The sequence below is a fragment of the Dromaius novaehollandiae genome, chromosome 11 (genome assembly GCF_036370855.1).
Source record: "Dromaius novaehollandiae isolate bDroNov1 chromosome 11, bDroNov1.hap1, whole genome shotgun sequence".
NCBI lineage: Eukaryota > Metazoa > Chordata > Aves > Casuariiformes > Dromaiidae > Dromaius > Dromaius novaehollandiae.
This window is the reverse complement of record NC_088108.1, coordinates 3,479,822-3,502,356: the sequence shown is the minus strand read 5'-3', so window position 1 is coordinate 3,502,356 and position 22,535 is coordinate 3,479,822. Positions and strand designations below refer to the sequence as shown.

The 22,535-nt window shown below is 45.8% G+C and overlaps 1 protein-coding gene across 2 annotated transcripts in view; it reads left to right on the top strand.

Annotated features, from left to right (window-relative positions):
* The window catches only part of LOC112982482 (exocyst complex component 1-like), a 42,049-nt gene that overhangs the window by 15,925 nt on the left and 3,589 nt on the right, over positions 1-22,535 (top strand). For both annotated transcript variants that reach the window (XM_026098921.2, XM_026098913.2), the window contains 11 exons: positions 1,733-1,960; positions 3,790-3,922; positions 5,704-5,813; positions 8,433-8,582; positions 9,201-9,294; positions 16,684-16,802; positions 17,047-17,157; positions 17,572-17,642; positions 18,618-18,858; positions 19,559-19,742; positions 21,333-21,532. In XM_026098921.2, coding sequence (XP_025954706.2) covers positions 1,733-1,960; positions 3,790-3,922; positions 5,704-5,813; positions 8,433-8,582; positions 9,201-9,294; positions 16,684-16,802; positions 17,047-17,157; positions 17,572-17,642; positions 18,618-18,858; positions 19,559-19,742; positions 21,333-21,532 — 1,641 coding nt within the window. The remainder of the gene's footprint in view (positions 1-1,732; positions 1,961-3,789; positions 3,923-5,703; positions 5,814-8,432; positions 8,583-9,200; positions 9,295-16,683; positions 16,803-17,046; positions 17,158-17,571; positions 17,643-18,617; positions 18,859-19,558; positions 19,743-21,332; positions 21,533-22,535) is intronic.

Sequence of the window (22,535 nt, the reverse complement as noted above, 5' to 3'; positions counted from 1 at the left end):
ATGGTGAAGTGTAATCCACACTTTGGCAGAAAGACTGGAGTGGCCAGGTCCAGTTCCGGGCTGCAGAGTGGCTCTCACATGCTCCAGTAGCACCTCTCCTGGGGCCAGCCCTCCCCCAGGCATGCCACTTAAGAGCCAGCTGGAGATCTTGTCTTGTGAGGCTGTCTTTGTACCACCGTTAGATCAGGGGCTACCAGCACAGTAGCAATGCAGGTGGTGCCTGAAGAAGAGAAGCTTGTTACCACAGGGGTTATAGATACCCAGCATCTATCATGCAGAAATCCTGACTGCAGAGATGGAGATATATGCTTAACTCAGAGCACAGGTCTAGGTCCAAGACGCATTAACCAGGCAGTCATGAATGATTCTTGTGAATCACCAGATCATCATGTCAGTTATGACAGCAAATAACCAGGTAGCCACCTCAGTGTGTAGTGCTTACTTGCCACGTAAGCAGGAGCCTGTTTCAGAGAATGGCAGCTCATCTGGTCAATAAGCCCTCTTTTTTCCTTTGGAGGTGATGAACTGTGTCTTTGCCAGCATAAGACACCTACGCAGCACTTGGAAAGAGAGGCCTGACTTGGATTGACAGGACTTTACTTTCCTTCCAAGCATTCTCCATCGGAGAGCTGAGCGTGGGATTTACTGAGGGATACAGATGCTTCTGTTGTTGTTGTCTTTCATTTAATGAAAAAGTTATTGGCTAATGGAAACATCCGCAAAGACAAACTTGTTTAAAAGCTCTGTTAACAGAGAGAAAAATAGCAGACTGGAAGCTTTAAGCCTCCCAGGCCCATGTCTATTGATTACTTTCTTTGATATCCCGCATGGTACTTAGGCTCTGAAAATGATACAATTAACGTTTGGAAGTCTCTAGTGGAGCTTGTCAGCAATGATTAACATGCAGTTATGTCTCTACCACAGGTCAAAACAAATGCCTGAGACCTCCCTAGGCAAACAGCACCTTCAGTTTTCTTATTTGAGACATGTATATGTGTATGGTTCATGCATGATTTAACTGTTAATTAATTTCACTGCCAGAATAGCTCAGTAGCAAACCGGCAGCAGTCTCAATGCCCGTGTTGACTGTTCAGTGTGCTGTGACAAGCATTTCTATGGCCTTTGGCACGGCTCTGGCCCTGGTCTTGGTAAAAGGATTTCATTATATATGTCTTGTGATTGACACACAAGTATTAGAAGACTCTCTGGATTCCTTATGGGACTTCACCACTTGTGGGGATTAAGGGCCAGAAACTCCATCCAGTGTCCTCATGGCACCTCTCCAATGCACAGAAGGAAAGATGGGGGTGCAGAAGCCAGTGGGACCTGGTACCCTTTCCAAACCCGCAAAAACTGTTTTCTGCTCACGGTGGGATTCGTCTGGGGACTCAGCAGTAACCTTTCTGGCATGTCAATCAAAAGTCCTCTGAGAATACGTTTTACTCTCAGGGAAGGTCTTGTTCTGACCTGGCACTTGACTTGCAGACCTTTGCCAATGTAGAGTTTAGCTGAGTGCAAAGGTAAGACATCGATCTTTTGCAGGTAGCAATGCAGAACACATGCGCTTGTAATAGCTTCTTGAGCGTTACAATGACAGGAACTCAGATTTGACTTGGGAGGCTGAGTGTCAAGATCTTTGGCTCTGTTCTACATAACTATGAAAGTCCTGTGGGAGACGGCAGTGATCAAACCATGGTACAGTGCTGAAGCCCTCTTCTTCTCCATTTTACAGGCCAACCTTAGGGCCATTATCTCTTCTGAGAATCAGGTGACACAGCTGATGCACTCCATTGATGAGGCCCTGGAAGAGGTGGCCAGAGTGGAGGACACCTTGCAGGTCTACGATGAGCTACTGGGAAGCGTGAAGCAGCAGATGGACCACATCTACCAGGAGAACTCCTTACTACATCATATCATCTCCAACAAGACGAGGCTGATGGATGAGATCCTCTTCCTCACGGTATGTGGATTTGCAAAGGCACAAATCTTCTGTTGAGCCTGATGAACCTATTAGGAGAGCTTTCAGTGAACTTCGAACACCCTGTATGTTATTGTCTTTCTGCAAAGGGTGTAGAGCTCCTCTGGCCTAGAAATGAGGGTCTTTGATGTCTTGACACTATAATGATGGCCACACAGGTGGGAATGGGCTACAGAAAGAGTGCTTTTATCCTTGCATCCAAAGTGCTGATACCCTCATGGCCTTGTACCTGCCAATTCCCAGACATTGCTATGCCTGGTTTCTGGGGTTTCTGGTGGAAAGCAATAGCCACTGATGGTAACTGCTTTCTTCGTCTCTTTGCTTGGTAGCCTTCAGTTTATAACTTTGTACTAGGGAAAAACAGCTTAGTAGATGTCATTAGCAGACAACAGTCATTTCAATAGCCAATAAGCATTACCCAGTAATATGATGTACAGAACTTACTGGGCAATTAGAGCTAGAGCATGCAACACCTCTCCCTGACCAAAGGGTGCTCCAAACAGAGCTGCATAATAAAGTGCATCATAAGCAGGAACAACTACTGGGGAGTCTGAGTGGGTCCTGATGAAAACTATACAGTTATTACGAGTAAAGCATTCTAGGGACTCCTTGCTGCACTGGAGAGGAGCCCAGGAGAGGTTATTTGTCTAGGGACCCCGTTGCTTCTCTTCTTCTTCTTGCTTCTCCCACTGGTGAAAGTTTTCCCTTTCCTTTTCTCTCTTTTACTTTCTTCTCCCTGCTCTTTAAAAGTAACTTTACTGTTAAGCCAATATCTGCCATTGGCTATAGACCCTGAAAATAAATCTTTGTGCATGTCAGCCTGTCTCAGCATCCTTCATGGTGCTTTTCTTTGCAGCACCTTATAGCCACAGAGACACTGGCCCAGGGACCAGCATAGTCAGTAGAAAGACTTTTGATGAGCCCTGGGAAGGTGGGAAGGCAAATTACTTTTAAAAGAAATGTGCCATAGATGCAAAAACTGTGTTATAATATTACAGCTAATCCTCACTTCCCCTTGGTATGGTGACTGCTATCCTATTAACCTTTTCATTTCTGAGTAGCACAAGCTGCATTTCCCTTAACTTTTTCTTCGAGCATTTTTCTTATTTTTAATGGTCAAAGCTTATCTTTCCTCATCCTTATGGAATGCTACCGCCTTGCTGACCTTGTACCATACCCAGAGTTGTGGGGTTATAGCATATGGATGGGACCCTGGAGATGAAATAGTAAAGAGTCCTCATGAGCTAGGGTGCACCAGTAGGCTGGTATGGGTGCGGAGTTACAGTGTGGGTTACCGCCTCTGTGGGGTGCAAGCAAGATGTTGGCTTCACACAGGACACCCCTGCCCAGGTCACCACATGCCTGTTTACGGCTGAGTTTTGGTGGAGGTTGTGTATGAAATGAGACTCAACAGTCCTCTTTAAGAGCCACATCAGCACACTCCACATGCTCCACCTCTGAATCCTTTCTCCTCCCCCGCACCTTGCTTCCAGCTATGATACCAGAAATGCCAGCCCTTTGGGAACTCATGCTGAGGCTCATCATGACTTCCCCTAGGACCCCTGTTGTTGTTACTGTGCAGACCTTTGTTTTTGATGGGAAAGGAGCACCCCAGTGTTCTTGATGGACAAATGCAAACCAGCAACTTAAGGTAGCACTTGGCTGTTTCAGGCTGGGACGGTGTCTGGATACCCTGGCACTCTTCCCTTGCATACCTGCATTCTCACAATGTGGGACATCCCACAGAAAGCTGGAGGGAGGGGTGAGAAGCTGGATATGCTATGTCTGCTCTCTTATGGCTTTGTTGTTAGACTCACCTCGATCTCAGCAAGGAACACTGTGAGGCCCTGAGCCAAGGAGATCTTTCCAGCCCCAGCAGAATAAAGGCCTGTATTGCTGCAGCAGAAGCTTTATCGGGCTGCATGAACATTCAGATACAGCCTGGTAAGTAGAGGGCAGATATTTATGTCTGCAACCAGCAGAGCCACAGGCTCGTCAGCCAGCAGTGCTGCACACACAGCACCAGTACTGCCCAGCCCTTGCAGGTACTCACTGAATCACTGCAATAGGAGGTCTTTGTGGAGGTGGTGTTTCCAGGGATTACCTCACACACTTTCTAGGCAGCCCTGAAGGTTGCCTGAGGCAAAGTAGAAAAGAAATGGAAGGCGTGCATCTAGGAATTTAAGCAGTGGCTGTGATGCCAAGCATGAGTTGCTCCCTCCCTTGCATTTCAGTCTTCTCTGATGGAAACTGGCTGCAGGGAAGGACCCTGCATCTCAGCTGGAGCTTCTGGCTGCTCCAGACTTCCCTGACCTGCTATTTCTCTCCTGACCCCATATGAAATGCTGTTCATTGTTCTGCTCACTTTCTTTCCTGAAGACAATGATGCAGGTTTGTCTAGGCCCTGAAAGCACTAATAGGCCTTACTGTCCCTGACCAATCTCACATGGGACTCCCACTCCCACCACCTGCCTATTTCAGCTCAGCCCTGGGCCTTTTGTTCCTGCCTGAGCTTCTTCATAAGTGTACGTGCCCACAGCCCTTTCTCTGGTCCTGTCCCCTTTTGATCCTGACTGGGCTCCCCGGTTGTCCCCTGGACCTGGTTCATCACCTGCCTTGTCTGGGGCTGTCAATAGACCCTGTTACCTGGCTCTGTGTGCTGTGTTCAGACTCTGCGGGACTGTGCTTGGTGTGGGCATGGCCTGTGTTGGGGTCACTCTCAGCTCCCTGCTCACCTTCTCTTACGGAGCAGCCGGCTCTCGCTGCTCTCCGAGAGTGCTTTGCTTTCCCACCTAGCAAGGCTTGAGCAATGGCACTGACCTGGGGGTACCTGGGGCATATGCAGTGGACATACAAACACTGTTCTCTTGCTATGCACCTGGGGGTGCTCACAACTCCTGTTAGCAGGGACAGTTCTTTTCTGAAAATCTTGCTGAAGCTTTCAAAGTCTTAAGCAGCTACACCTAGAAGCACATTCAAGTAGGACTGGGAAAGCAAGTGTAAGACTACCTCTGTACATCCATGCAAAAAAATAGCTGTGGGGGACTGGCTTCATTGCCAGAAAAATCCAATTTATCCTGCAAATGACCAAGCTGGTGCATTCACACTCTATCAGCAGTTTGTAGGCACCTCCCTCTGGGCTGATATACTGGCTGGTCTAGTTATTCTTAAAGATGAGGCAAGTTTATGGCAAGCCTCTAAACTCTTCCTCTAAATATCTGGATTTAAGGCATGGTTGTGAGCCATTTCTGTACAACAGTTCACCTACTCTTACAGTTAGGGAAGGAATTGGTGGAAGGATGTGGAAACTGTGGTCTCTTGGGGCATCACAGTTGTATGTATTCAAATGTGGAAAAAATACCATTCTTTGTAGCAGTATCCACCGTGGATATAACACTGTGGGTGTTGTTGGAGAGCTGCCTGGGTACAGGGACTTGATTTGGGCATGAAATTCCAAGCTTTTCTTATGCAGCAACTGGGCATTTGGACTTGACCATGGCTGATGAATGTTTTGCTATTCTTTTTAATTTTAACTCCCTCCCAGTCTCTCTAAGTATAGTTCTACAGCAAGTATTTTTCCCTTCATTGGCTTTTAAGTCACAGTATTTCTTCTAGAACTCACGCCTTGAAGAGCTGTCCTATTTGTCAGTGTGCTGACTGACGTTTGCCTTTGAGCACAACCATCTGCCATGCCATACAGTGATACCCTCTTCTTCACTCTCCAGGTTACCGGAAGCTACAGTCTGTAGCTGAGCAGTTGATCATGTTTGAAACGCTGAAGCAGAACTTCGAAAACAGTTTCATCAGTCATGTTACAAACATCTTTGAGCTGCAGGTAGGTTTCACGCTTCACATGCCAAGCCAAAAATCTGGAAGATTTGAATATTCTGGTAACATAATACCAACGGTATAGGAAATGCTAACATAGAAGTACTCCCCCAAAAGCCAAAGAGACTTTTTCACGTACCTTCACTGTGCAATCCCCCTCAGCCTTCTGGTTGGTTTTGCAGGCACGCAGAAGAAAACCTATTTTAGACCGGTTCTTTCACTTCAGCATACTTCTGCATATAGTAGGCTGATCTGAAAGGCTTCCTTCTCATGGCAGTTATTAATCCTCTGGTTATGCTGAAAGGAAAAATGTTTAGGCCTAAAGATTTTTGGGTTAGATTTTCTTGTTTCGCTTTGGGAGTGGTGGTCGTTGTTTGTCCACTTGTAACATAAAAAAACAGGCTAAAAACCAGTTCCTTGAACCTTTGATTAAAATTTTCAAGTCTTCACCTTGAGATTTAAAAAAATATGGTGGACAATATCTCTATGAAGAATGATTTGAAAGGAAAATGTTACACTTCTAGATTTCATTTCATGAACTGAAAAGGACCCCCTCCCAAATGCTTGGTATTATATGCTTACATCTTCAGCTTTTGCTTTCAAACATTGAACATTAAATCTGGGAGGAGATAAGACTGACAGAGAACTGCCAAGCACTTGTCTTTGTGAAAAGAGAGTGGTATCTTACAGAAGAGCACAGAAAATAATTCATGCTTTATTTTTTTGTCTTTGAGGCTATATTCAGATTCTGCTCCAAGGCCTTAGTGATACAGTTCATGTTTTCTCCAGTCCCATTCCTGAAAAACTGAAAGCAGCTTTGACATGCCTGCAGTTGTGTTAGTGAATGATGTTTGTTTGGACTGGACACATAGTTTAGGTTCTTCTCTCATATGGGTTTTATGTGGCTTGCCTCTGTTAACTTTGATGGAGTTACTCCTGATGGGATTGAGAAGCAATTAGATGCCAGCTGGATATGAGTGTCTGCTATGAGGGGGTTTGCATACTCTTTCAGACTGTTGGAAAGAGCTATCCTGTGGCTCATTTCTTAATGCCAGTATCTGGTGTCCTCGCTTTGTGTTGCAACTGGTCGCATATGCAATGTAGGAACTTCAGTCTGGACACAGCAGTTAAGTTTGCTATTAAATGAGTTCTTGGTTTGCCACCAAGTGGTTCTGCCACCATCTCTCTCTAATGTATCTAACAGATCACAGCAAATTGCCTCTCAAGAAACCTCACCATAGTATTCTGGGCTACGATTCTCTTATTTCAGATAAGCGGCCTATGACAACAGCACAGAGCTGATTGCTTGGCCTGTGTCCCCTTATGCACCTTGTATGCATGGACTGAATTTCTGCCTCTCCTTCAGCAATCCCTTCAAAGATGAGATGAGTGGCTTTGTGGATAAGGGGAAAGCAGTGGATGCTGTACACTTTGAATTTAGCAAGGCCTTTGACATAGTCTCCCACTGTACCCTTATAGCCAGACTGGTGAGACATAAAGTCTATCTAAGTGGACAATAAGGTGAAAGGAAAACTAGCTGGACTGCTGGGCTCAGAGGGTTGGGATGCAAAGTCCAGCTGGTGACTGACTACCAGGGGCATTCTCCAGGAATAAATACTGGGGACTGTACTGTTCAATGTCTTTATTAACAGCCTCAACACAGGAGAGTTCTGCATTCACCAATGAATTTGCAGGTGATGCCAAACCGGAGGGAGTGCTCAACATGCTGGGAATGACCTAGATAGACTGGGAAAATGGACTGACAGGAAGTGTAAGGAGTTCAACAAAGGCAAATGCAAAGCACAGGAAGTATGAGGAGAAGCCAAAGGCATTGGGTCTGTTCAGTTTGGAGAAAAGAAAGCACTTAGTGCTGCCTGCAGCTGCCGAATGGGAGGGCGGAGATGGGATGGAGCCTAAGCTTTCCCAGAAGTGCCTGGGGACAGGATGCAGGGGCAATGGCACAAGTTGGAAGACGGAAAATTCTGACCCGATGTAAGAGCAAAAAAACCCTCCTCCCATGGTGGTGATCAAGTATTGAAACACGGGCCAGAGAGGCTGTGGGATCTCCAGGCTCAGCTGGGTATGGCTGCAGGCGCCTTGCTCTAACCAGGCCTGATGTGAGCAGATGATTGGACTCCAACCTACAGAGTTCCCTTCCCACCTACATGACTCTGCTTCTGTGAATGCTGTGTCCCAGCACAGCCAGGCCCTGACAGATGCATTGCATCAGGCTATTTTTTCTGTGACTGCTCAGCATCCTTCCCCCACTCCATTGCATCCCCATCTAGAGACACACTCACTTCCCAGTGTTTGGGGGAACTTTTTTCCAGTACGATCCTGAACAATGACTTTTTCTCCTGTGTCTTCCCCTAACCACTCTAGTTAGCCAGAGTATGCCACACATGACTAGTGAGCCGGTTTATTCCTTTGGTCTCTGAAACGTTCCCACAAAATGGGATTAAACTTGGAGTTCAAAATGAACATGTGTGTTCCTCTTTGCCCTTTAAATTTGCTTCTCAAGTGTTTTCAGAACTGGAAATTCACAGGTGATTATGGGACAATTATTTTTCAGAGCTTTTCATGACTATGGTTTGTTTAACTCTTTCTGCTGTTTTTGTTGCTTTAGGGAAATACTCAAGTCCCAGCTCTCGTGCATCATGTTGACAAGCTAGTTGCACCAAGCCATAGACTCCACCATGAGGAACTGGTGCACTACATCCCGCTCATGGCCTGGCTGAGGAATGCCAACCCAGTTCTGTTCTGTGATCTCCCCAAGGTATGACCGAAACCCTTCAGCGAACCACCACCAGAAACAGATTAGTCAAACTGGCGGTGAGTGCTTGATTTCATGAAACCCAAACTGCCTGCAAAATTCCAACTTTGGGAACTTCTAAGAGAGAGTCAGGCCAGCTTGGCCACCTGATGCTGGGCCTCTGTGCTTGGTAGAAATCACCAAGAAATGGGACTCAGGGCAGACATTGTTTTGGATAAAAAATCCTGAAATTCTAAAGTTTGGTCTTTTAGTACAGAAATGCCCAGATGAAAACAAAATGAGAGACATAAATATGAAATGAATGTGGTTAATCTTGTATTTTATTCAACACTGCTTTATTTAAATGGTTCTGGGGAAGCGCTATCTTAATGTTCTTGTCTTCTGTTGATAGGGGCTTGTTAAGTAATTGAGATTGTTCTTCGTGTTTCAGTGAGGTTTGGTTTCTATTTTTCATGCTGTTTTTTGCCTTTCCAAAGGTCTCACACACAAAGACCAGCAGGTCTGTTTCAGTTGCCTTCTGCTAACTCTTGTTGTAAGTGGGAGGGTGAAGAAAAAGCTATGAAAGCAGTTGAGGTGGGAGGTGTTCAGGCATAGATTATGATGTCTTCCTTGTCTTTCCAGGTCTATACCCAGAACCTCGGCAGACTGTATGACAGGGAAATCAAAGCCTTTTTTGAACAAGCCAAAATCCTCTTGTTAGGAAGAAGAAAGACCAGTAAGTAATTCTGCAAATATGACCTTTGTGCTGCTGAGCAGTGATTTATTTGTAAGTAGGCAACACAGCAATAGTCCCCCACACACTTGTTTTCCCTAGATTTTGTGCCATGAATTTACTTTCTCCTCTGTGGATCAGGTCTCCAGCTGGCAGCAAGTGACAAAGTGACTCTGATTTACACCAGGCAGTGTGTGTGTGTGAGTCTTGGCTCCATGCATTATTCAGCATACTTTATGTGCTTCTCAGAGTTGTAGCTTTTGTGTGACTTCCCCTTTTAGGACTCACGAAATGTGCATGGGTAGCTGAGATCATGTCTTGAGGAGCCATAAGAGATAGGGCATGTGACTACCAGTTTAATGTCTGGTCCTTATTTCATGCAAACAGAGCTGGTCACAGCCTCCTTAGACACTCTTTTTTCCCTGTAAGGAGATGGCACCAAGCCTGTCCCTAAAGACACAAGTGTATTCATAGCAGTATTCGTGAGAGCAGAATGATTTCATAGCGAGTGGACTGTGGGACCGTGTTGTCCCAAGCTGATCATTTCAACAGTAATCTCTGCATCTGACTCAAAATATTCCAGTCAGGTTTTTCTGAAGATGAGAAGAGAAACTGATCTGTTCCCTCTGGAAGTCTTTGATTTTGCAAAAATCACACTTTCCTTTAGTAAAACAAAGTACTGTAATGCAAAATTCCCTGCCAGCTTGGCCCAAGTTGAATGTCAAAACACACTTTGCTTCGTGTGTTTAGTCTAACAGAGTGCTATCATTGCTTCTTCCAGCTCTTCCTCTGTTTTAACACTGTGTCTATATCCCAGGAAACACTGTATGTACTGGCTGAAGCTGAAGGACTAAGCCTAGGGAAGGAAACAGGACTTATGCCTAATGGCTGAAGGATCCAAGCAAAAGCCTCTACCTCGCTGTAGTTGCTGGGCTGATCACATGGCAGTGATTTTACCACTGGCCCCTGTCCAGCTGACACACAGTTGTCATGATATTTGCTCATCTTTTTTCTTCCGGGGTGAAAGACATGCCATTCCTGTGGGGTAAAAAAGATGGTTAGTGAGCCTGGATCATGGGCAGCTGGATCAAGATAGCCTGAAGGCCACCTGGCTTCAGGATCAGACCATTGTAGATTACTTCCACTTCTATAGGCCTCCCAGGGCCTTTTTCCTCCGTTTCTGAACTGGCTTTAAAGGACAATGCTAACATCTGGGTGCCTTGCTGTAATTTCCTTTCTGCTCTGTGGACCTATGAGGAACTTAGTGAGTCTCAAGCAAGGACAGTGAGAGCCTGTGCTAGGAGCAACTTGCACAAGAAAGGATACAGGACAGAGCTGCTGCCCACAGCTTTCCCACTTTGGGGACTACAGCAGGAAGCCTCCGTTGTGTCCCAGGTTTTGCTGCTGTGAACTGGTGCCGTGTTCCTCCAGATGGAAGCACTCACACCATTTTGTTCTGCACCATGGCTGCAGCAGCTCATCCTCACAGTGATGAAGGGACAGAGCACTGAGAAGCATGACTCAGACTGAGTGCTGTGTCTGCTCAACCCCCTTGCTACATTCCCAGTACTTCCCTGTGGGTCCCAGCCCAGGGGTGGGCCCACAGTTTCAGGCTGCAAACCACCACTAGGCAACGATGGTCCAGCCAGCAGACTGGAAAGTCCCGTTTAAATTCCCTAGAGCTTCTTGAGGCCTCTCCAGTCTTTGGAGCAGAGGCGATCTGGCTCATCTCTGAGGGCTGGTGTCACTTTTCCATCCCCAGGATTAGCAGTGCTGTCTGGTGTCTTTCTGCAGAGCAGCACAGACCTGCCAGCCCAGCTGGGAGAGGCTGTACGTGAAGTGGGGGACACGGGAGCACCTCTCAGCTCCCATCCCTGGGTGTGCATCATAGCCGTATCTCAAATCTGTGCCAGAATGACCAGTACACCCACCTCAAGCTCCCCCTATTCGCTGCCCATTGCCCAGTTCCCCAGGAAGGAAAGACAACCACACATACCAGAAAAGCAGGCAACTTCAAGACCAGGGGACCAAATGATGATGTTCAGTAGTAATTTAGGACTGCAATTTAGACACAGCTTGTAGTTTAACAAGTGACCAGCAAAGCCGAGACATGAAGAACTTTGATACCAGAGTAATTGCTTGCTGATGAGGTATTCTCTCTACAGTTGCCTAAATGCATTTTGAGAGGAGGGATTACATCACTATGGTATGCTTTGTTTGAAATATAATCCCTTTAACAATTCACTAAACTTTAAGTAATATGTAAAAAACCTGCTGACATAGTTCTAGTTGGAGCACATGGTCTCGCTGACTATGAAAGGTGGTTTTATATAGGAAACTAGCCCAGCTCCTGCCATGGAGTACACACCAGCTGTTTTATGTTTGGTCTCGGAGCTGCACTACCATTCACAGTAGCATTCAGTGCTAGCAGCGTACATGTACCTGCAACAGAGCACACGTGTCCTGAAGCCTTTTTGTTTCATTCTGCTATGAAAGAAAAAAAACCTCACTAAAAAATCTTTTTCCACTGGAAAGAGAAGGGAGGGTGGAAGGAAGATAAGTTGGGCTTTCTCTCCCTTGTTCTTTCCATTTTCAAAAATTTAACCGCTTTAGGGGAAAAAAGAGGGAAGTGGAAAAGAAGAGAAAGAGTAGAATTTTACCACATGCTCAGATACTAATTCTTAATTAAAATTTTTCATTTTGCTAGAAATAGAGAAAATGAACAACCCCAGGAAAACTCTTTATAGTCACCAGAAACCTATTTTTCCAGGCCAGAATGGTTTGCCAAACTAGGGAGACAAGCAAGGGACAATTATCATGAGACTGAAAAACAGGGATCAACGACTCTGCTATTTCTAGCAGAAAAGGGGTGGTATGATAAAAAGCACTAAAAAAATGAGTTATATAGGAAAAGTGAATGGGGCATTTTTATTCCCCCTTGTAATTTAAAAACAAAGTTATAAAAGGCAATAATGGAGGTGATAATAAAGGGCAATAATAAGGCAACAGAATCAAAGGGACGCTCTGAAAACTGCTGTTAGGAAATTCTTTCTGTGTAATGCTGTTTTGTATTGTACCAATTTATTTGTTGCTATGAGTTGTTGCTGAAGCTGGAGGACTCAGGAAAGACTGTAGTAAGAAGATAACAAAAATAAAATCAGGCTGTAATAATTATTCTAGGATAATGCTGGGATAATGAACTATCTGACAAAGAATAGTATTTCATAAGAACTATAAAGGAAGATACTTCTCCCATGGGCCTGTTAACAGACTGTCAAAACAGACAGTGATGGGCTCCTGTTGGGTTGTCACACCTCGCAAAGATTTATTGGCCAAGATTGAGGGCCCAGAGGAGAACCGAGCGCTGTCTATGTGCTTTCTTTCCAGCTTTTCAAAGATGCAGTGCCTGGCAAAAGGCAGCTCTGGGAGGCATGCCCTTCCTCTTCCCCAGGTCTCCCCAGGTCAGTTGTGTGAGCTGGCAATAACACGTCAGGGCAGGACCCAACAGACAGCAGACAATTGCCAGTGTCTAGAATCCCGACCCTGCCATCACGCACCAAATGCGTGCCTGACCATTACCTTCATTCCCCGTCACTCAGTCCCGCAGACAATTTGTAGGTGGTAAACTAATGTGCCTCTCCAGTACTCACCTGCTTTTGCCCTGCCTGTGCTGACGCTCAGCGGTGGGTACACCGTTGGCACTGATAGCTTGTGTAGATGAGCTCCACCTTCCCACGCACTTTAGCATCCTTTCTCTTATGGAGCCGCCCTATCTGGAAGAGGGGATCTGTGTACGAATAAAGCAGTCACCGTAACAAGCAGAAGAAGAGGTAGAACCACGGACTCACCTTTGCAGTGCTCAGATGAACCCATGAGAGGTGGATAAGAACGGACAGATCCTAGTTTCCTGGAGCTTGTGCTCTGACTGTTCTGATAAGCACTCCACTACCTAGCTTGTCCTTTGCGGAGATAGCTTTTTGGGAAAGCTGGGCCCGCAGCTGATACATCTAATATCGTGCTGGCAGCCTGTGGCAAAGCTGGGGTTACAAGCAAGGACTCCAAAGCCCTAGCCTGCTTTTATCACCGTAATCAGTACTCCGTCATCCTGCCAGGCTGCACGGCTCCTTGCCCCGTCTGCCCGCAGGATAGTGTTCCCTCAGTGTCCCCCAGAAAGTGTCGAGGAGATATTCTAGTCAGAACCAATTTGCTTCCAGCAGGTTGCATAACTCGATGCAAGCTGTTTTGCGCCTCACCAGTAAGGAGACAGATTCACAGTGTGGTTTCTGCACTCGGCCCAGCAGAGATGGGCATCTGGTTTGGCTCACCTGTCACATTGAGTAAACCAAGTAGATAAAAAAGGTAATGTTCCTCTCAGGACCCCCTGATGCCTGGACACAGCATTTCCTGGGGAAATGTGCTCTTTCTTGCTTAAAAATAGGAATTCCTGATATGCACTAATAACCATACTGGCAGCAAGCAAGCCCCGGGAATTGGCAGTGGGGAAGCAAACTGTGATCCATGGTTTATAAAATAATGTGATCAGGTTCCATTTCCTGAGGAAGGGTACATGCTTTTATTTAAATAAAAGGAAATAACAAAGACTGTATATAGGATAAAGAGGCCCTCGTTCCTAGCCAGCAAAGTAATTGATGGACTCTGAGCAAGGGACTTTAATTCTGCTGGGCAATAGAACCCCCCCCCCCACACACACAAAATTTGTCTCTACGCCAAAGCACAGCTGGGTTTGCTCAGAAAGCTATTAAAATGGAGGAACATTGCAGGTGCAGAGATGGCTTGGCTATCAAAGAGTCCCATTATGAAAACAGGCTTGTTAAAAATAAAAAAGATAGTGAAAGACATGTGTTGAAGCAAGTCTGTCTAATACTTTTTTGGTAAATGTTAAACCAGTGATTTCGTTTTAGTGCTTTGTCTATTTTTCTTTCATGTCTATGTGAGTCCCATAAAAAAGGGAGTAATTAAAATCTTGGGATTAAATTCAGTCTCTGGGAAACCAACTGCAGTGATGGAAGGCCATTTCAGTGGCTCTGAACCTGTTATTACGCAGTTATAAATTACCCAAAAGCAGGAAGTCAATTCCCTGCTCTGCCATCTCCCTACTGGCGCTTTGTGGGCTGACCAAAGGTGTAAGTCTTAAGTTCAACTGCTGACCTAGCTGATGCAGGGGGCCTGTTGCAGCACCTCGGAGTATTGCTCTGTCTCCACATGCTCAGAAGCACTGCACTAGATTTGCTGCAGGCATTAACAAGAGGACTAATTGTAGTGGTGCTGGAGCACGCGGGACTTACTGGCTGAGGGAGCTTAGCGCCAAAGCAGAGGCCTGGAAAGTCTCCTGGGACAGGGATGGAGCTGGGCTTTTGGGGCAAGGTCTGGTCTCGATGGGTCTTTCTGGGCTACACTTGGGCTCGCAGATCTTCCTGGCTGGGGCGATCACTGGAGCTTACATGGCCTCTTGAGCAGACATGAAAGCTGAGACCAGCTACCTGTCCGGGAAATCACTCAGGGACCCTTAGGGCTTTTCAGGCTAGGGGTAGGGTTTGGGGCTTCAGGGTTCACACTACAGGGTGCAAGGCTGAGGCTGGTGTTGCTCCCACAGTCAGGATGAGTGTGCAGTAGGATTCCCTTCATTAGCGTCGGGCTGGGCAGGTAGGGCTAGTGAGGCCATGGGCCTGCGTGGGGCCTTGAGGTAGGGCTAACATTGATTAGTGGGTGTGCGAGCAGCATCCTTTGCTCCCTGGTGTAAGAAGAGGTCTGAGACAGGGAGGAAGCTCACCAGATACTGAGTTTTTGTCAAACTGATTACATTTTCCTGCAAATGAACTGCTCCCCTAAGCAATGCAGTTAGCTCTGCTCAGATGAATTTTTCTGTGTTTCAGGTGCTGGAGTCTGGTCTGGGTGTACGGTGGTTTGCTTTGCCCGTCAGTAAAGCTATCAAAGGCCAGCTCCTTCCTCGTCTCTGTTAGGATCTGTCTTAGGTTTATTTTGCAGGAAAAGACAATTTATCCACCTAAGTGCTCTCTTTCACTTGTCTTCTCCAGGGTGAACTGCCTAATGAACGAAAACCCAGGCCACAAGGACACATGCCTCATATGACAGGCTAATAACATTTCTCATCCTTCTTTTAAAAACACAGGCTCACTCTAGTTCTCAAGGCCTGTTTCTTTCTACTCTTTACTGTGGCAGTGAATTTTTTAGGGTTGCTTCTGTCCCTCGTAAAGTATTGTTAATGCTGATCAGTTCTAAATATACTACCTGTAGCTTTGAGAGTTTGCTTGTTTATTTATTATGGGAGAGTTTAGAATGCAAACCCCAAACCATTTACAATTAATTGCAAGTCAATAAATTTTTCTCTTCATTTTCTCATTCCCTTTTCCAAGCTGAAATTTACAGCCTTGAAAAATTCATTCCTGTTTGCTACAGGGAGATAATTTTTCCTGTTTTTCCCACTTCCCAACAAGAAAAATATCGCTTATTCATCTCTAATTGCAAAGTGTGCAAAGAAGATTATGAAGCAGATCATTAATTTTCTTGGTGTTTTTTTGCAAGACTGAGGTGATGAGCAAAGTTGTCTGTCATCTCTCATCCCTGTTCACCATGTAGAATGTCCCACAAAACCTTTCCAAAGGTAAAATCCCTGAAGGTAGTAACTCTAATAGGGATGTTTCAGATGTTACAGGACATGGAAAGCTGGCTTGAGTCACCAAGGTCCTCTGGGGTTAGTGGAATGATACAAATTTTTAAAATTGATCAGGAAATGATAGAGATATTTCTCCACTGAACTTTCCAGTGATATAATGGTATTTTTAATGCAAATTTCAAAGAATGTTTTCAACTTTTCAGCTGAAGCCAGCCAGCCAGTGAAAATGCTGTGGTAAAAACTCCTAATGTTTGAAAAGTGTATTAATTTCCAAATGAGCATTTATCAGTTAAAAGAGCAAGTTTTTTGAGAAGAGACAAACCTCCCTTTCAGAGATTTTGTTTAATATCAATTTACCGTAAAAAACAAAGCAACAAGCATTTTTTCCTGAAACTCACTTACGCTCTTATCAGCATAGATTTTTATCATTCACTGGTTCTTGAGATTTTGTATTAAGCACTGAATAGGAAAGGGTAAGTGTCACAATCAGGGAAAATAATTAAAAAGGTAACAAGAGAAAGAATGAAAACAAGATGAGAAAGTAGATTTAAAAATGAGAACAAAGCCTCCATCCCCTACATATCTGAACCTGATGAAAATCTGACATGAAAAGGCCAACTCACACATGAGATCAGGAATAAAAAACAGGTAGATCCATTAACATTATCAGAGCATCTGGAGAGGCCAAGAGGAACAGAGATGTCCAGATGCCTACCAAAGCACTATGCCTGTTCCAGGTCTACAGGAAGTCTTAGACAAGCCGATGGTGACTGGGAGCAAACAGCAATCTCGATTAAGCCTCCCTGAGAGCAGAGATGGCCAGGAGGACATACCGAACAGAGGCAATGTCATCAAAGTAAGGAGCTGAGATTTAATAAATGGTTCACATGTCCCACGGAGGCTGTGCACAATGTTGCAAGCCACCCCACAGTCCTTTCTTTAGCGCTTCATATCTGGAGCAGAAGCATGTATGTTTTGTACTGCTGGCATCTTTCCTCACAGTGGCTTAGACTTCATTTCAGGTGGACACGGACATTTACTCCAGTGTCCTCGATGTGTATTTTAAGGGGTTTCTAATGTGCCCAATGGTTTCTGAGCAGATACTGGAGCAGGTGCTGAAAGAACTGCAACCCCTTTGCACTGCAGAACAGCAGTTCATTGAGAAATTCTTCCTGCTAAGCCAGGATGCTGCAGACCCAGAGGTGCTGGAGGTGAGTATGAGGATTGTGTCCTCTCCAGTCCCATTAGACAGTCCTCCCACCCAAACGATACAAAACTCAGCAGGCACAACGTGGGGGCTGCTTACCAGTATCAGATATATGAGATGATCTGGGCTCTTGTCTTCTAGCAATGGTCGGTGTTAAGTGTCAGGAGTCAGTAAGGGGGAAGGATAAGAAAACACAGCTTCCTGATGGTAAAGGGGAATTGCACTGGACTTAATCGATGGCTCCAGCAAAACCACAAGCTGTCTGTCAGTGGGTACCAAAGCACTGAACATGGGCCTGCAATATGAGGCAGTATTATTTCTGCTGAAATGAAATCTAGATCTAAAGTTCTTTCTGGGGGAGGGCACAGATGAGATCTTGGCAAATGAATCATATTTTCCATCCCATTCTTTCTTTCAGGCATCTGCCGCTAAGGGAGGAGAAAGCATGCCGTCTCCAGAAGACTCTCCTTGCACCAAGCCTCGGAGCCAGTATGTGGAGAATCAGAGAGAGCTTGCTGCTCTAACAAGGGCATGGCCTGGAGTGTCCTATAGGGACTGGCTGAGGCACTGATGGAGGGACTTCGCCCCCCGCCCCCCGCCCACTTTCCACCATTCAGATTTCAGTTACATGGTCCCAAATTTTGCACCCTGGACAGCAATAACCAGGAGACATCTTAGCTGGGCATGCAGAGAGGCTGAGCAGAACCTCCTGGTTCTGCCTCTTGTCAGTACAGTGGCTCTGCTTCAGAGTGGATCAGCAAGTGAGATTTACATCTCATGAGAAAGTCCTGTGTTTGATCAGTTTTAATTCCTTATTAGCAATGTGATAAAGTGAAAATATTTTATGGAACAGAACCTTAAAAAAAACCTCAGCATAAAAACACTGAAATGTCATTTGGGTGTCAAAACAGGAAAAGTTTGATAATAACAGCTACATATGGAATAGTACAGACAGGATAGCATCTATACTATACATTTCATATACTCATGAATACTATATGATATATATTCTATTGACTGTTCACAGAAAATCAAAACAAAACATTTGCAATATATTGAAATGAAAAGTTTCACCAGTTTTGAAGTGAAACAAGGACTTTTATTTGTACTTTACTTTTCTTTTGGTGAAAATGTCACCAAAACCAGTTCAACCCTGTGAAGCATTTCAGTGTTGGTAAAACCGCTTTTACCAGCAGACTACTCTTCCAGCAAAAAAAGTAGATGAAGTGAGCTTACGTTGGAGGGAGCTGAGCAGCCTGACTCCATAGCTAACCTGCCCTCCCGCTGGAGGCTGAGTCCACAATCACCCAAGTAGAGACAGTGAAGAGCAAAAAGATGACCCAAGTGTAAACAGGCTATACTGTGATAGAGAAGGCTTTGATTCTCCCTTTAAATTTACCTGTGTTCACTCCAGCTGGCCATGGTGCCAATACTCCTCCTCATTTAACTGACTCCTTTTTTTAGACTAGATGAACCTACAACTCGACTGCTAAGTGAGATCTTCAGTTCCCTGGAACCAGACCTGCGAGGCTTTCTAGATATTTGCAATAAAGTCCACCCATTCAGCTGCTTGCAGGTCTTGGTTACCCTGAATGACTCCGTCTTCAAGATGTGGGGCTCTTCCCCATCTCTCCCCTCATCCTTCCTCAACACTGTCCTGGGCAACATGCTACTCCTGGCCAAGAGCAGCTTCAACAAATGCATTGTGAGTGTCCCATTATCAGTAGGAATAAGTCCAAGTACTCTGGAGTAATGTTTGTCGTCTTCTAGGATCTTCTAAACTCCTAACGTAAGCTCTGCTGAAGGTGGTTGAAGGTGTTGAGCTGCAGGGAGCGGAGCGAGTGAGGACTGAGATCCCACCAGAAGTGGCAGAGGACCCTGGCCTCAAGTCCATTGAGGACGAGGGAAGTCACGAGTTGACAGCAAGGGGATTTGAGTCAAGACTCGGAGTAGCAAGTCCGTTCGTAAACCTGTCTGAGGAGTGCTGGAAGTGGCAGCAGTGAATACCTAGGGGCTGTGGGTGTTTGTGTGGGGAGACTGCAGCACTGTATCTGAGCAAAGACCCAAACAGCCTGGGAGACCAGGAGAGCAGCTAGCGTTGCTTCATGTCCAGCCTCAAGCCAGGAAGCTCACATATCTTCCTGTAGCCCTGCATGAAAAGTGAGGCTGTTTCTCTAGGCCTGCAGCTGTAAATGGGAGAAGTAGTACTCAGCTGATTATTTCAACTTGCAGTACCAATTTGTCCCCAAGCGCCACAAACACTGCCTTTCTGAAAATCAGAAGTTAGGGTCAGCAGTGTTGTTATACAGGGTCTAATTGCTTTCTGGCATGCGTCTCACCATGCTGCAAAATGAGGCTGGGGCTGCAGCAGGCCTGAGAGTGTCGTTTTTGTGTATCACTGCCAGGCGGCCTTGTGCAAAGAGATCGAGGAGGCAAAGGTGACCAGCAAGACGAAAGGCGGGATTCTGCCGTTCGTGAGCCGCTTCGAGGAGTTTGTTAATTTCTCAGAGGACGTGTTCCGGTCAGCGCAGCGGAGGGGCGAGCTGGACAAGGCCCAGCTCAGGCTGGCCGGCAGCGTCTTCAGCAGCAGTGAGTACAAGACTGAAGTCTGGACATACGAGTCCGGTCAGGCAGCAGTGTTGCTGCAACTTGCGGCGTTACCGCTAATGAGCTGAGCCACAGGGCAGGGCATGTGCCGGCTGCCTGGCTCCTGATCACTGCCTGAAGCTTAAATTGCCTTCACTGAGCAGGGGTCGAGGAATATCAGACAAGTACCACAGCGTGCTGGGTGCACGGTGTCTGCCTACACTGGGATGATTCCAGTTGCAGCAGAGGGCTGAGATAGATGTGCTTTGCTTTGAATCTGATTTCAGTCTCTCCTTTCCCAGATGGGCTGGGCAAATCAAGGATTTGTCTTCTTCTGTTATGTATACGCACTGAAAGACAGGTCTAGGTCTGAACTGAACTGCTGCAATGAGAGTCATATGAAATAGAGAACTTTGTTTTGTCAAGAAAATCCTGATATTTTAAAACTACGATATAACATCTCTCCCCAGGTATTCATTCATGACCACATCTGTCTGAGCACCTGTATACAAACACAGTCACAGACAAGAGCTCTTCTTGTTCCCGTAGAGTAGTATCACACAGATACCCTTTCCTCCTCCTCTTCTCTGAAACAAACGCAACACAGAGCTGCATGTAACTGACTCCAGTTGGGGTGTTCTGGAGAATACGGCTCCCGACAACAGATGAGTCACTTCTTGTTACAAGCACAGACACCTCAGAAGCGATAACAGCAGTAGAGCAATTCCCCTGAAAACTCCAAGGCCTGCTGGGAGAAAGGGAGGGCTTGGGAGAGCAAGGCAGGTAGATTTCAGCAGACTTCTGTGTTGTCACATAGTTCCATGGGGTTCATAGCTGATTTCCAGTGCAGGGGCCCTGGTTTCCAGCCTGGAGTGGACCTGAGGTGCTGTAGAAGTAACAGCTCCAAGCCTCTGAACTGCAGATCACTAGGTGGTGCAGAAAGCCAGCTCCCATCTGCCAATGAGCTTGGGGTGACCTCCTGAGTAGCAGCTCAAAAATTAATATATACAGGCCCCTCTAGGCTCCAGGAATGTTTACAGCAAAGCAGGTGAGATAGGAAATCAAGCTAATGAATGGGGATTAGTATTTGCGTAATGGATAGTTACTCCCTCCGGTATTGGAGGAACTCAGACAGTTCAAATAAGACAGTCTAATGACATGTTTACAGTGATGGGGGAGAACGGCTCTCCCTGTTCTGCATGCACAATGAGCTACTCAGGCTCTAGCCCTCTCCAGACCAGCTGGCGTGTAGCTGGCAGTGTGGTGAGCTGTGTCTGTGCTAGTAAGGCTGCGTGAGCACCACACTGACATGCTTCTCTGGCTTTCAGTTCAGAAACAGATTTGGACAGGGCTGGAGTGAACTTGGATGTCTCTGCACCCTTTCGCGTAAGCAGGCATTAAGTGTCATGAATCTAAAACCTGTATCTTCCTTTGCAAGGGAAGGTGGTTAGAGAGCTGAACAATGTGTGATGAGGGTCACCTGATAAAGATTTCTACTGTCAGCCAATGCCTGACAGTCTCTTCATCTCATGTCTCTCCTGACCCAGCCTGGAGTTTCTTCTCTCCCCACTTGATTTGTTCCTCTTTTTTAAGTTAATAGTCTGTCTTCAGCAAACCTCAAGGCCAATACAGATATGATCATGATGGAAAATTTCCACCACATTCACTGTTTCCTGTGCCAAAAGAAGATACGCTGCCTGGAGGGCAAAAAAAGAGAAGCCAAGCAAAGGTATAGTCAGCACCTGGAGAAATATGTCATGAAGTACCTGGGCCAGCCGCTGGAGAAACTCAATGTGAGTATGGTATAAACTGACCTTGTCCAGCACCTTGTCTTGGGACTCAAAGGGCATGCACTTCAAGAAATTATGAACCCACTGAGCAAAGTTCAGAGTGGAGAAATTATCATCTAAAGGTTCCTGTAGAAGAAATTTAGAAAACATAACCTAAGAAGGAGTGGAGGTGGTCTCCAACAGAGATCAGCAAAAGGTGATAGGATAATTTTAAAATATATAACAGACTGTTGCAAGATTAAGGGAGCAAATCCTTTTCTGTGACCGTGATGGACAGGACAAGAACCCACATGATCAAGTAATGTCAAGGGAGATTTTGTTAGACATCAAGAAAAACTGTTCATGGTAAGCCTGTGTAAGGACAGACTACCTGGAGAACTGTGAAACTGTGGAATCCCCATTGTTGTAGCTTTTTAGGAACAAGGTAGGCACATATCTGCCAGGAGTATTTAAGGTAGAGTTTGTCTTGCCCTGGGGTCCCCTCAAACACTCTTTCAGCCCTGCTGACTACAATCCTGTATACAGTGGCTCCAACATAGCTTTACATGTTCAAAGTTTTCCACAAACTCTGGCTGAATGAAGCAGTCTTTTCCTGTGCAGAATCACTGCACCTCAGCCTGAGAACAGGAGAGCTTCTGGCCTTTAGCAGTGAAAACAACACCCCAGGATGAAGTTGGGACAAACTGCAAATAACACTATTGTGCTAGATTCAGACACTTCATGGCGCAGACCCGCCTCCCTGTGTAAGAACAGTGCTATGTTGCCTTAGATGTTGTTACAAGCTCAGATCTACCTGTGTGACTCAGCCTCAGTGTGGAGTTTTGAGGACCTGTTCAGACCCCTTTCCCTTCTGGTTGCTTGTCTCTGTCAGACGCTAGTTCTTTTTGCATGGCTGCTTGGGCTAATAAATCTAACACAGCTCCAGGCTTTCCAAGTGGCTGCTTTGTTAACTGAGTTCAAAGCACCTGCCTTTGCCAGCTCAAACAGGCATTCACATTCCTCCCAG